General features: G+C 44.3%; 1 protein-coding gene across 3 annotated transcripts in view; it reads right to left on the reverse strand.

The window, feature by feature from the left end:
- Positions 1-14,603, reverse strand: part of LOC138447912 (pleckstrin homology domain-containing family G member 4B-like) — a 1,180,303-nt gene that overhangs the window by 564,457 nt on the left and 601,243 nt on the right. For all 3 annotated transcript variants that reach the window (XM_069604450.1, XM_069604440.1, XM_069604433.1), the window contains exon 6: positions 9,319-9,412. In XM_069604450.1, the coding sequence (XP_069460551.1) occupies positions 9,319-9,412 (94 nt within the window). The remainder of the gene's footprint in view (positions 1-9,318; positions 9,413-14,603) is intronic.

Raw genomic sequence — 14,603 nt, forward strand, 5'->3', positions numbered from 1 at the left:
TGTGCTGCATCAGTACGGCAATGGTGCCATGGCTAATATGGATGGCCACTCACAAGGCATTTGGAGCCCCTACATTCATTTGTTCGTTGGCATGCATGGGTGACTTGTACATTTCACTGGTTGCATTGTTTGACTTCATTGCACCTACGAGGAGTTGCGCAATGTGGCCAGGGAGTGGTGTACAGGCACTCAGTAAGGCCTTTTACGGTTGGTTTGCGATGCCGTACTTCTCACCATGGCGGAATGGTACTTTCCGCCATGCTTGATGGCGTTAGGTACATGTCCGCTAGGGTCAGAATTCCCGTACCGTTGCGCCATGGTGGTAATTACGGTTTCGCAGTGCGCGCGTGCGCGTACTTTGTGCAGTTAGCGTTGGCGCTCACTACGGTGTCGCTAATGGCATCGTACTTTACGGTGACGGGTCATAATCGCAACGGGCGGTATTCGATGGTGGTATTGCATTTCCGCCATCGTTTTTCGATTTCCGCCAGGGTCGTAATGAGGGCCAATGTCTTTTACAAGCTCTGCATAAGGCGACCAGTATGCTGGGCGGAAAAAAACAATCTGAGGGACCTCGAGGCGTGAGGGATCTTGGGTACACTACACGTCACGTAGGGATAGTGTTACAGGCACACCCATGTTGATTCTCGAAAGGCAAGATGCAATACTCTGCGGTTACCACTGGATGTCGGACCATATGCACAGCATGTGATTCCAAGCAGATTAACAAACATCAGAAGCATACATTACCATATGGTGTAGGTCATTGCACGTGTTGCACATTAGAGAGCCACATGTGAGCATTTGCGTTTGCTATGGTGTGCACCTTATAAGACTCTTGCTGTAGAAGTGCTTTACGATATTGCGCCATGAAAGGAAGTCCTCAGAAACACACATTTTAAATATGGACAATGTACACAGCCACCCACATACCGTTCACCACACCCAAAGCAACGTCATACAGCCATGCATGCAAACATGTGGCCAGGGTGAAAGTTGGCAGGCTCAATTGCAGCTGGGGAGTGCATTGCACATGACATGAGCATTTAAACATAGGGTGTACTACGGTGTTGTGTGTGGTGAGGCCGTAGTGTCAACAAATATGTGGCCTGCTTGCAAGTAGGTTTGACATTGTTGCGTTCTGTGTGTGGTTTGTGAGCATTGCATACATTGTTGGTTCCATGGGTGTGGTGATTGTTAGCACATCCCACAGTTTTTAGTCCATGGCTGCAGCTTATGGTGTGAACACTCCTGCAGTGTGTCCACTGAATGCTGTGTTGAAATACTGTGTGTACATAAATTGATAGGGTTGAACTGGATATTGTATGTGCTTGGGTAGTGTGCATTGTGCAGATTACAGACTGCACTTTGAAGTATTGGGTCTTTGCACTTACTGGAGTGCTGGAAGGAAAACAAATAGTGTTACCTGGGTGCCGCTCTGGGTGAACCTGGAGGCTGAAAGCGTGGATAGTTTTGCCGTACTTTAAACTGGAGGTGTTTTGAAATCACACGAGACATGTACTCTGAGTGTGTAACGGTACATATGGAGTGCTGTACAGAAATGATAGTGTTCAATGCAGAGATCTTGGATGCGATTGCTGCATGCCTGTGTGACTATTTGATAGCACCGAACGAGGGAGAGCTGCACAAACAATAGTGGAAAGGGAAGGAGGACTGTCCCAGCTTTACTGGGGCACGGCCCTCGCTGTAACTGGGAAAGCACACGTGCCACATTCTGCCCTTCCCATCATGGTGGGCATGGAAATGGAACTGTGGGGATTATCCAATCAGGTGTTGAGGGTGTGCTTCACAGGAAGGGGTGGTAATATTTTTTCCCAATACTCTGTAGTGAGGTTTGCAGAGATGGGGAGACGCAGAGTACTGATCGTGGGTGATACCTTTGTGCAAGATCTGCACAGGTATACCATGCAAAGAGGCATTGCTGTGTATTTTGAGTTGGAAGGAGTGGAGGCTTTCTCAGGCACTGTCTATGAGTGCAGTTTCGGCGGTATGGTTGACCGTTGCAGATGTTTGACCTCTGTCGGTAGAGTGCACTGTGGTGGCGGGAGTTACGTTGCTTAGCTTACCATAACTAGCAAATTTCTGGGGGTTTTCGGTTTTACGTGTAACCATGATATGGATAGTTTGGCATTACTACAGAGTCAGTGCAATGTCTCTTTACAACATTTTTTGCACAGAATGTGATAGGTTTTTCTTATGGCAACTGAACCACAACGTCCCTTTAACAACGTTTTTTCAGTGAATTTAATAGCTTTTTAGTAGGACAACTAAAGCATAACGTCCCTTTAACAACGTTTTTTCAATGATTATAGATAAATATATATACATATATATATAATTGACTATATAAATGGATGCATGTGTGTGAGAAATAGTGAGATGTATGCATGCAGGTTCATTTCGTTTTTGCAGACAAGCTACCGACGATTGTGTAATATTATTGTGACTTGCCCTGCATAAAGCTTGGGGACCACCTTTCATTTATTTAAATTAATCCAAGTTTTGATCAACCGCCTGTTTCTTGCCCAGAATTGTGGGGTCGGACTGTATACTAGGTTGCATTAGAACACGGATACCCGCTAAGTGAAGAAGCCATAGCCATACATGAACCAAAACATATCTTACACACCTTGTTGATCACTCAAAACCAGGGAAGCCTGGCTGTTCTGCATAATTTGAGACATCCCATACCGCCCATCTTTATTATTTAATGCACTGCTGTGGTACTGTCTATAAGCACCTGGAAAATGTTTCTTTAAACTTCAAGATAAGAAAGATTAAAATGCTAGGCAAATTATTCTCATCTCTAGAGTTTGATATGAAATTATCTTTGCTGCTCTTTCCACAGACTGCTCACTGAAAGTTCACGAAGAGTGGTGCCTTAACCCTTCAAGGATGCATCTGTCACTAGAGTCACATAAGGCCTTGGCTGACAACACAGAACATCTAGAAGGACATTGGTTGGGAAACCCACCATTGCAAGGCCTGGCAAAACTGTGGAGCAACCTGGAGAAGATATCCAATGTTCACTAGAAATAGATCCAGCTGGCTTCTCATGGACCACTGCAGAAACTGCATTGTCATCTGGTTTCCAGAACCACGAAAATAGTGGAAGCCATAAGGCCTACCATCCAGAGCAAAATCCTAGCTGGGACTTGCAGGTTCGAGATGAACTGTGCTGCTGTGGTTTGACTGACTAGAAGACCAAACAAGTAGGCAGTCCCATACAGACACTCAGGAATAATGGAATGAACATTTTGAAAAAAGTGCAACAAGTGGGATGAATAAATCCTATGTCCAATTATTAATTATTTTTTGGAGACATTGAATGATCAATATAAAAATAATTAAAAATATCGATATTAATAAAAATCAAAATGTGTTGCATTGTAAAGCGTTCCTTACACAATTCCACACCATTTCACCAATCTGCACCACATTTTACAAAATTACCTGTTTGGACACTCTGGACATTACTGGCTATATGACATTTGGACACCCCACTCTTTTTCCCGGATTTCAGTAAAAGTAAAAATGTATTTGTGGGTTTGTGGCTTGGCGAAGCATTGTTCCTTATGCAATTCCACACTGACTAATCTGCACCAGATTGTGCGTAGTTACATTAGTGGCTACGTGCCATTTGGACACCCCACCCCTTTCTCTGGATTTCAGCACCTTCACACATGAGACGGTTGCCTGAAATCGGCAAAACATCAATGTGGTCGTAGTAGGACCGATCCCCACAGGAGGAACACAACTCACCGAGTTTCAAGGTCCTAGGATGCGCGGTTTCTTAGATATTTGCACTGCAATAAATTGCACCACGCCAGCGTGAGGCAACAGGTGGGGAGAGAGCACAGAAGGTCCCAGTATGCAGCAGCACACCAACACTCGCCTCCCCCCAATGTCTGCTCCGGAGTAGGTCAGCCAGTCACACACACCCATTCGCAGTGCAGTTTTTACTTCAAGTTCCAAAGGCGAATTGGAACAGCGACCTACAGGATCATTGATTTTCAACAATTGATGAGCGTTATGTTGTCTACAGAACCTTTTCGGAGAACTGTTACTTTTACTATTATAAACATATTTTCAAAAGAATAACAATTTCATACACAAATGTTTCATAACTATTTTCAAATCTCACTAGGAAACGAGGAAAAATTCATAGATCCGCTCATTAAAACTCAAAAAATATAAAACTGATTGAGGAATGTGACTAAATTGAAGTATAGACTCCCTGAAAATTGTGAGTATCTTTTTCATGGCATTGTCCTGTTCTAAGCATTTTTGTGTATGAATTTATATTCTTATTCTGAAAATATATTTATATAATTAAAGTTATTTTTATATTTCATTCACTGGTTTGAATGCTTGTTACGGTCTGTGGCATAAACCAAACCTCTTTTGTACCATTCAGGTAGAATGTGAGAGCCCTGAAAACATCCAGTTAATGGAAAGGCAGGACACCGATTTCCTATTTAATGTGCAAATAACTCTTAGTAAAAAATGATGAATGAGCCCTTGTGAAAAACAGTACATGTTCAGAGGAGAGAAGTGCCTGCAACTTGATAATCTTCATAAGTGAGATTGCTGCAGATATAAACACTGTCTTCTTTTACGGGCTAACAACCACTTGATTCTATTTGGAACACAGACTTATTTGGATGAAATACAAATGATAAAACCATGCCCAGGTTGCATACTTGAACATGGTTAATCTTTTATTGTAGAGGACCCAAACTGTATTCTAATGGGATGCATTCAGACCACGTTACGTTTTTCCAAGTTTCCATTGGGCAGACCCAGATTCCAAGAGGCTAGTTGCTCATGGGCCTGTATTTGGTTCTCAGAAATAGTAGGTAAGAGCACGAAGTTCTCTACTGACATTTTAAATATTCCTTCCTATCGGGAGGAGGGGGATCACTGCCAGGACTAACAAGTACATCAACTGAAATAACGTTAGCCAGGAGAAGACCACTAAAATCATGTGGCTGAACTTCATTACTAGCTTGCAAAGAAGGAAATGGCAGAGAAGGCAAATCAATGTTTTATTTTCAAGGGCGAGCAAAGTCAGTCTATAAGAAAGAGGGTATCACCTCCCATCCGGGATGCCAGCAATGGCCTTATTAGTCCATGCTGGATACAAGCAGAGGACCTTCAAGAAAGCCTCACAAAAGGAATAGGCTGGAAATTAGTAGGTTGTTCAGATCACTACAAGATCCCACCACTGTGACCTGCTAGACCTAGACCACCTTCCTTCAGACTTGAGGTTAGTCTTTAAGCCACTAGGGGGAATGTTTTGAAGCTTTATTAATTATAGCAAAGCAAAATGGAAGTATGGACTCATATGTGGCTTTCTCCATACGCCTTCCAAGCCCCACTCATTCCACTTTAGCAGCTCTTTTCCTCTGTGTTGATACCTTAAAATATCTTTATAACATGACAGACAGGGGTAGGAGTCTGGAGTAAGAGGACTGGGACTACAAGGGCCAGTATGATGAGTACACTTAAAGTTGCTCACAAGAAAGTCTATTTCTCCAGTAATCACATAGATCCGTTCTGTTGACCTCACAGCTCCAACCTTCACACCCTAAGCCTCATATACCATGCATGTACACAGTTATGAACCATGCAGTCTCCTGGTTGGTTGCATGTGTATTTATAAAAGATGCAAATTCTGCAGAAAGAAACCTAAAAGGTAAATAACTATTTTCTACAACATTGGATCATTTATTTCATCACATGCTCATTTGAATAAAACACACTTGGCACGTAATTGGTAGCTGGGCCCAGAGTTGACCTCACTAGAAAAGATTCTTCAAGTACGTGCTACATAAACATCTGCTTGTGCATCTTTAGCCCAGCAATAATGCTTGCAGAGCATGTATTTGATTGATTATAGCACAAACCTAGCTCGAGAACGTACAGTGCTTTGCCACGAGAGCATGCCGTCATCGTGCTTGGCATTTTATACAGTGGCGCAATGCTTTTGGTGGAGGGAGGGAGGGATTTGTATTTGTTCGGCAGAGACTTCCATGTTGTCGACCTGCAAATGTCGGTCAAAGGCATGTCAGGCAGTAATCCAGTAGTCGTTATTCCCCCTACGGTATCTTCTTTGCTGCTGAGCATTTGATGTAGCCCACAAACCATCTGGTGTTCGCAACTTCAGAAACTGCATATCCTATCTGCACCATATCGGAACAGTTTGTTCTATGTTATAATTCAATCCTCCTTTAAAATCTATTAAATGTGACTTCTCGGCCACTTTGGAGTGGTCATTAAGAACATAGCGAATTGACTCCTTGATTGAGATGATATTTCGGACCCACAATTGGAAGAAATCTAAGGGGTGTTCGAAGTGTAACCTTGTCAGGCTGAAATCTAATGCAAGGCCATCTAACTGAAAAGGCCAGGATTTACTGGTCCTTCAGGTGACGTTATGGAAATGCCATCTTTTAGAAAACCTATTTAAGTTCTGCTCCATGCGCTGGCTCAAACAAAGGTGGAATTTACTTAGTTAGGGCCGAACTGCTAAATGTGCTACAGCATGGGTTGAAGAGGTCAAACACATTATCACAAATCTACCTCAAGTGACCAGCTTTGAGAAGACTGAAGAAATGTGAAAGTTGGCATAAACTTAATACCATTAACTTCACGCCATGCGTCAAATGCTATGATGCTTACTAACTACACGTCAAAATCAAGCGATGTGTATATTCTTCAATTCATCACTTCATCAACCACAATAGAAAAAGTCAAGGAAATATTGCACATGGTCGGGTATCCCGGGTATTTAAGAGTCATACAATGATGTGCAACTCCCTTACTCACACAGCGAGGAATACAACAGTGCAAATCTACTCTGTTATCCAAGTGGAAATGGTCACCTGGGGATGTGTGACTAAAGTTATAAAATAAATCGACTGCTGGCACATGCCTCCAACTATGATTTTCAGCAGGAGGTCCAGGTGTCGAAGCACAAAGTTACTGTGAACTCAACTGCAGGCATTACTGCTGTCCCGTTAATGAGAGGTTGACAAGCAAATGCTAAAGACAACTAACAGAACGCAATGCACACTCAGGTGGTGCGGTCACATTTGGACTTCCATGAAACCGAGCAGGTGAAACGTGCACAGCAGTAACCTGTATAGACGAATGCTGCCTGCCTCAGTGTCCCTTTGAATGTGCAAAGGGTGTTCAATCCCATTGCAGTAGAAGAGGGGAGGGTTCAATCTAGGCAGTGAGGCCCACAACAAAGCTAAGGTATAAGATGTGATCCCTAACAGAGACCTCCACTTCAGTCAATCACAACCACCATACCAACGACATGTGAACATAAGGCGGAGTACAAACATACACACTGCCCCAACCCACCCCAGGATGAATAACAGCACCAAGAATGCCCACTACTGGAGTTATAAGCACAGGCTACACTAGTGAGAGGGATGCAATAGCAAACAGTGCAAGCAACAGAAACATGAGTGTGCTACAGGAAGGTGAATACCGAGAAAGCGTTTGTCAAACAGACGATACATGCATCTAGGAGCAACGAAACTCATTCACCTTTGAAAGAAAACGCAACTTCATAGAAAGAAAACCCAAGTTATAAAAATCCCAACTAGTTCTTGCGATTAAGAAAAAGTGATGGTGTCTTTTTGCCACACCTGTTTTTCATGTGTGCCCTTTCCATACCTCACAACTCACCCCCATTGGTGGTGTCATCTGCCTCGGACAGATTTTCCCAAAACACCACTTGTTTTCTATAGACTTCAATGGACTCACCGGCCGAAGACATTAATTGACAAACAGCAACAATAGAATAGGTTCTATTGACTTCAATGGAATCATTCGTAATGCACCCGCCAAAAATTCCCGATTTCACCTGCCTTGCAGGGTCAACAGTTGTGAGAGGTATGTCTTTACCCCTGCGCAGCATCCCGTGGCACTCGTACTATTACGGCCTGCTTCCCGGGCAGAGTCCATGTGAGAGAGCATGCGCAAGAATTCCACAAGTTAGTACTCCAAGCTCCAACAGGGCCTCACTTTGCTTTGCTGTAGCAGTGCAGACTCTGGTCCAAAACTAAAGGCACCTCAAAAGGAAGAGCCTTGGCTACAAACCTCCTTTTCTGATAGATTGGTGCACCGGTATGTTTCCTGTTTGGGTAACCATCTAAGTCTACTAGATAAAACAATAAAGGCTTATTCACATAAGACATACATAGTCTCCAGATGTTCCCACATTTTCAGCAATCTTGCTGTTTTCTGCCTGTCCTATGCCTTTTCATTTTTTATTTAGTCTCCACCTCCTCTGCTAGGGCATCATTCAGTGTATGTACTGGCCTTTCTGGGACAAATAAAACCACACCACGGTCCCCTTCTTTAACCTCATATAGTAGATGTCTTACATCTCAGCAGACCCAACCTCCCCCAAAGTGGCTTAGCAGACCTCTAGATTCATCGGTTTACAGTTCAAAAATGCAGTATTGTGTTCTATTACAATCTTAAAAGAAATGCATGTGTCCGCCTATATCTTATTTTCTTTCTTTCCTCCATTTCGTACATTTTTACACACTCAAGTCTTGTGGTTTTTACCAAGCACCATTTATCTCGGATTCTGACAATGAGACCGACAGGAAATAACACTCCCCAGAAATGAGCACAACATTACAGATGTGGCTTACAGAACTGGACAACGGACTACAGATTTGGCATTAGGACCTGGTTAGAAGACTCCAAATGTGACCTTCAAAACAAGATCCAAAAATGCAGATGTGGCCCCCAGAACCTGGCCCAATATTCCAAATGTGATCTTCAGAATGACACATAATACTGAAAAATGTGCCTTCATACCTGGACACAGTACTCTAGATGTGCCTTCAGTAACAAACATGTACAGTGGTCGTCTTTTTCTGCTCGTTGCATCTGTTTTGCTCCCCAGGTCTTGTCACACTGTTAAGTAACTTTCAGGACATTCAATACGATAACCCCAAAACGCATCCCTTGTTTAATTAGCTTTAGAATTTTACCTCCCATCAAGACTGCTCATTAGGATTTTGGAGCACTAAATGCTTCAATTCCCCCCTCAAGCATTACAGCTAAACTGCACCCTCCCTGACCTCTCCTGCAGGATTGTATACATGGAGCCTGTTCTTTTCTCACTACCCATGGGGAAACAAACCTATGATAGACCATCTGCACATTGTGAATTGCTTAGTTACCAGTATCTCTGTAATGGGAACTTCGAATGTACTGAAGAGCACCATATCGAATCAACAGTATGCAGAGTTGAGACCCCACCTGTAGGATGTTGAAGGCCTTGAAGAGGGATGGAACGGGTGAACATCGACGGGCGTCCACAACAATGATGAGCCCGAGGGCCTGGCACTCTGGTCTGAAAGAGAAGCAGAAGCAGATCACACTAATGCGTTTAAAAAAAAAAAGGAATTCAAACCAAGCTTGCAAGCAACAGAGCCCTGCACAAGTGATTGGGGTTAGCAGAGGCCGATGGAAGGGAAGGTTACAGGTTATGGAGCGTTAATGTCCCATACTACAATATTACAGGGTTGGTCCATGACTAGGAGTCGCAGGGCCTATGTGAGCCCCAGTATTTCCTTAATGCATTTGATAAGAATCTGGAGTTGACTAGAATTAAACAAGATCTGTAAGGCACCCAGTGACGTGATGACATTTCTAGGTGTCAAATTGGTAGGTTGGTTGTGTGAGGGGAAGGAAAATTGCGAGGAACGTGGGCCTGACATCCTTGTCAGATGATCCTGCGTCAACAGCCCCTTCGAATAAGAATCTGGTTAAAGATGAATCTGAAGCTTGGGCCATGATTACACGGCTGGACCTTTGTGCTAAAGGCAGGTTGGACAAAATATAAGCATTGTACAAAAATATGTGAGGTAGCACATCCTATATGAAAAATGTCTAACCCTTTAAACCAGGTTTCACCTAGGCATATTACCTTTGGCTTCATGGACAGCTTCTTGGAAACAAGAGATGGATTATTGCGGCCAATTTTCTTTTTTTATCCCTCCATCATGTTGATGGATGAATGGGTAATGTACAGTATTGGAATATAGCTTTGCTGTACATTTATTACAATACACAAAATTGTAATTTCTGACCCCTTTATACATTACTTTGCTAATACGGCAAGAGAGTCTGCAAAAGAGATGACAACATTCTCATCCACTCCCATGTCTTAATTACAAAAAAATATGTATGTTGCTGTATTTTCACCGCTTTACACAAAAAAACCTTTCCAATATTTCTAGAAACTAGTTACAACTTTAACTTCCACCCACTGAGGTGGAGGGAAAAATTGACAGATTTTAATTTAGAAAATCTGGCTTGCAGTACTTCAGATACCGCTCGAGGTATCAGCATTCCATTGGAATTCTGTCAGCGGTATTTCCCTACACACCTAAGAATTGGGAGGATAGTAAAAATAGTGATATTTGGCAAATGTTTTTACTGCCCAATTTTTGAATTTTGCAGTATTTTATTGTTTCAAGTGTGGAACTAGCTCATGAGTGTCGGTATGAGCATCCCTTGGTCAGGTGGTGTTAACAAAGCCATGGTTTGAGCGATTTGCTAAATTGGAGAATATTTGGGGGCATTCCTAGTTGACACTGGGATCGAGTTCCAGAGGGTGGGTGCATGACAAGAGAAGGATTGTTTGCAGGCCCTCTCTTTGCTGATGAGTTGTGATTCAAGCCGGTTGGTTGATCTGATGCGCGAGGAGCGTGTGCCACCTGATATGGAAAGCTTAGCTGGCAGGTACGCTGGTGTGCTACTCGCAACTGCTTTGTAGATTATACATGAAGTCTTGAACAGGATCGTGGCTTGGAGAGGAAGCCACTGTAGTTGGTGCAGAATGGGGATAATTTGGAAATGTTTCTGTGCACTAGTAGTAAGAAATGCTGCAGCGTGTTGGACTGCTTTGAGGGGAGCCAAGTGAGCTGTTGGGAGTCCTGTCAGGAGAGCATTTCCCCCATTGAAGTGCGAGACCACAAGGGCCTGCACTACGGTACAGTAGTCCTGTGGCGGGATGAAGGATTTGATTTTTCAAAGGGTGGAGACTCCTCCTGACTTGTAAGGATGCCTCCCAACTTGTAAGGAGACCCATGTTCTGATAGTCCATTTTTTATGTTATGTTTTTCGATCTTAAAACTGAAGAGCACATTTCAGCAGTCTTTAAATCCATATGGTTGCTGCAGATAGCTGTGCGGTTCACCTAAAAACACTCTGCCTCACACAAAAACCCTTACGAACAATGATTCAAATGATGGTACCAATCTGATCCCACACTACAGACACAAGAGAACTCTGATATCATCCATCACTAACATACTGGGAAAAGAACAACCCAAAAAAACACAACTAGCCACCCAAAGGACACACTTTTTGAACAAGCGCCTGATGGACCTAAGAGAACAGCAAAACATTGTAAGACCCTGAGAAGACAGTGGGCATCATTACAAGTTTGGCAGTATTGTCGGCAATTACCACCACTTGGTCACGTGGATTTACTGCATGATTACAATTTGGGACAAGGCGGTGTAAATCCCCCCTTTGGACTCCATGGGGATTCTGGCAGAATTACTGATGATTTCATTTAGTTTAAGTGGAAGATTTAAATCCAGCATGCTGATCGAGGTAAATCCTCCACTTCAACAACAAACTCACAATTTGCCAGAGCGGTAGAAACCATTGTAATTCCGTTACCAACAAAGAAAGGGGCAGTACGAAAATTACCACCACTTTTTTACTGCTCTGCCAAACTCAGAACGAGGCCCATTGAGCAGTGAAGTTGCATTCGTAGGAATGTCAATTCAAATTACCATGTTTAGCTCTAAATTATATGTACCCTTTTCTTTCCTTGATTGTTCTATTACTTTCGCCATACTGCCTCACTTTGTGCGACCAGAAGCAACTGGCTTGTATGTTGAGCGTGTGCAGCAAATCACAATAAATAAATAAACAGAGCTCCTGCTGTTTTTGCCTAGACAGTGAATTGTAAGCTGACAAGTTGACCCACTTTTTTGGGGCGGAAATTGGTTGTATACTGATTCACACTGTTATTTTAACCTACTGTGCTCTTTGCTTTAACTTTGAAAGTTAAACTTGGGTGTGCTTGTTGCATTAACTTTGCATTCAACTTTGAAGGTCAAACTTGGGTGTGTTTTGCATTTAACTTTGAAAGTCAAACTTGGGTGTGCTCTTTGCATTAAAGGCTACGACCAGCTGTTTTTCTTGTGCAGACTTGCTCTGCCCTTTGCTTGCATTGAATTACTTCTCTGTAACCTGCTGGCCCAGTGACTGTTCCATACCACTGTACATGCATACTCTTCCTGCTGCACCTCTCTCTACTCACCCATGGTGCTTTCTGATTCTCCTATCTACTCCAACTGTTTCTCTATCAACTATCATTCCCTTCTCACTAAGTCTGGAAGGAAGAAGTTTAAAAAGGATATCTTGGCTGCCAACCCAGGTCTACCCATCGCTGATACCTATTCCAGCACTTCTTCCAGACAGACCCTCACAGACATCCTCTTTGTTGTTCCTTCGCCAAATCTATGGACCCTTCATATGATCTCTGTGCTCTGTCCCGTCTCCTCCACTCCCATTAATGGTGGCACCCGCTGGGAAGTTCTCATGGCTTCCTTCGACTCCTCCAGGGTCATCATTAATGTCTACCTAAATGGCACCGTCATGGTCCAAGGCCCTCAGGCCAAGCTCCTCTTTGATAGGCGCTTGCCTCGCTTCATCAACTTCCTTTAATCTTCTTCTGTCCCTTCCTCCCTCTCTTGGCTTCCTTGCCCTCTCTTCTCTCCTCTTCTGCCCCACCTCAGGCTCCCTCCTCACCTCCGCAGGGAGAACCTCTGATTTTTACCCCTCCACGAAAGGTATTTAAGGCTGGCAACCTTCTTCATCTTGCCACTCTCAATTCTCGCTCTGCTGTCAAACACTCCTCTGACATCTGCCACCCCTTGGAAGAACTAGACCTTGACGTCCTAGGTCTTACCCAGACATGGTTCACGGCCAGCTCAGTCACAAGCTTTGACACTCTCCTCCCTGATGGCTACAAGATCCTCTCTGTGCCCAGATCCACCCGGCCTGTAGGGGGTGTAGTACCCCTCTTTCCTGGGTGGATTCCTGCCTCTATCATTCCCACGCAGACTTACTCCTCTTTCGAATGCCTTGTCTGCAGGCTCTCTCTCTCTCCTAGCCACTCTTACTGATGCTACTTTCTACAGGCCGGCTGGCCAGATCACCTCATTTCTCTGAGTGGGTGGACCTCTCCTCCTCCCTCCTGGCCTCAACCACTCAACTCCTCCTCTTGGGTGACCTACATATCCATCTCGATTCTCCCTGTTCCTTGTCTGTGCTCTTTCATGACCTCTGTGATTCCCTCTCCCTTTCTATCCTCCCCTCTTGCCCAACCCATTCTGCAGGAGACACACTTGTTGTCTTGATATCCTCTGGCCTCCCCCTCACCATCCCTCTGACCACTCCTCTCTCCTGGACCGATCACTCCCTCCTCTCATCTCATCTCATCTCATCTCTCCCTCTCTTGCCCTGAGGCCAAGCCTACCCTAACACTGCCACCTACCTTCTTGGACATCTGTCCCATGAAGCGTGGGTCAGTTGAAGCTTTCGCCTCCAGTTTCTTCCCTCCGCCCACCTCCACCTCTTGCTGACTCACATCCTGACACATCCCTGTCTATGCTCTACTCCTTTATCTCTGTTGCTCTTGATGCTCTTTCCCCCATCATGAGGATCAGCTTAAAGCCCAAAGCCAAATGCATTCCTGGTATGACTCTGACCTTGCTTCACTTAAACGTAAGTGTAGGGGGGCTGAGAGTAAACGGAGGGCCTCTTGTTCATCCTCTGACAAATTGGCCTGTCGCCTGCTCCAAAAGAAATACTGACTCTCTGTCCACACTAAGGAGAGAGCCCACATCCAAGATCATGTCTCTGAGGCATCTAACAACCCAGCTGCAGTTGCTACCTCTCCTGTCACTTCCCAGGACTTTTGCACAGCCCTTGCCACCCACTTCATCTCTAAAACCCAGGATATCCGGGCCACCCTCTCATCCCCTGTCCCTCTCCCCTCTGTCCCCCAGTCTCCCTTCTGTGAACTCTAGTGCTCCTACAGCCACTCCCCAACCTTCCTTCTCGTCCTTTCCTCTTTTCTCCGCTGACAAGGTCTCTAGACAAGTCCGATCTATGAAAGCCTTGTCAAAACAGGTTTTTCCTTGCTCTTTAAAAAACATCGATGACCATATTGACACCCTCACTCCTGCCCGGGCTGATTTCTGCAACCTTTCCTTTGCCTCAGGAGTCTTCTCTTCCCCACTGAAGTACTCTCTTGTGCACCCTCTTCTAAATAAAAAACACAGCTGACCCTTCCTGCCCGGCTAACTATCGCCCATCTCCATTATCCCCTTTTTGATCAAACTCCTTGAAAAGATGGCCATCTCGCTGCTTAACCTTCACTCTGATTATGTTGGTTGTCTCCACGACCATCAATCTGGCTTTAGAGCTGCCAGAAGCACGCAAACTGCTCTCCT

This window comes from Ambystoma mexicanum, chromosome 1p, assembly GCF_040938575.1.
Source record: "Ambystoma mexicanum isolate Mex_15411 chromosome 1p, UKY_AmexF1_1, whole genome shotgun sequence".
Lineage (NCBI taxonomy): Eukaryota > Metazoa > Chordata > Amphibia > Caudata > Ambystomatidae > Ambystoma > Ambystoma mexicanum.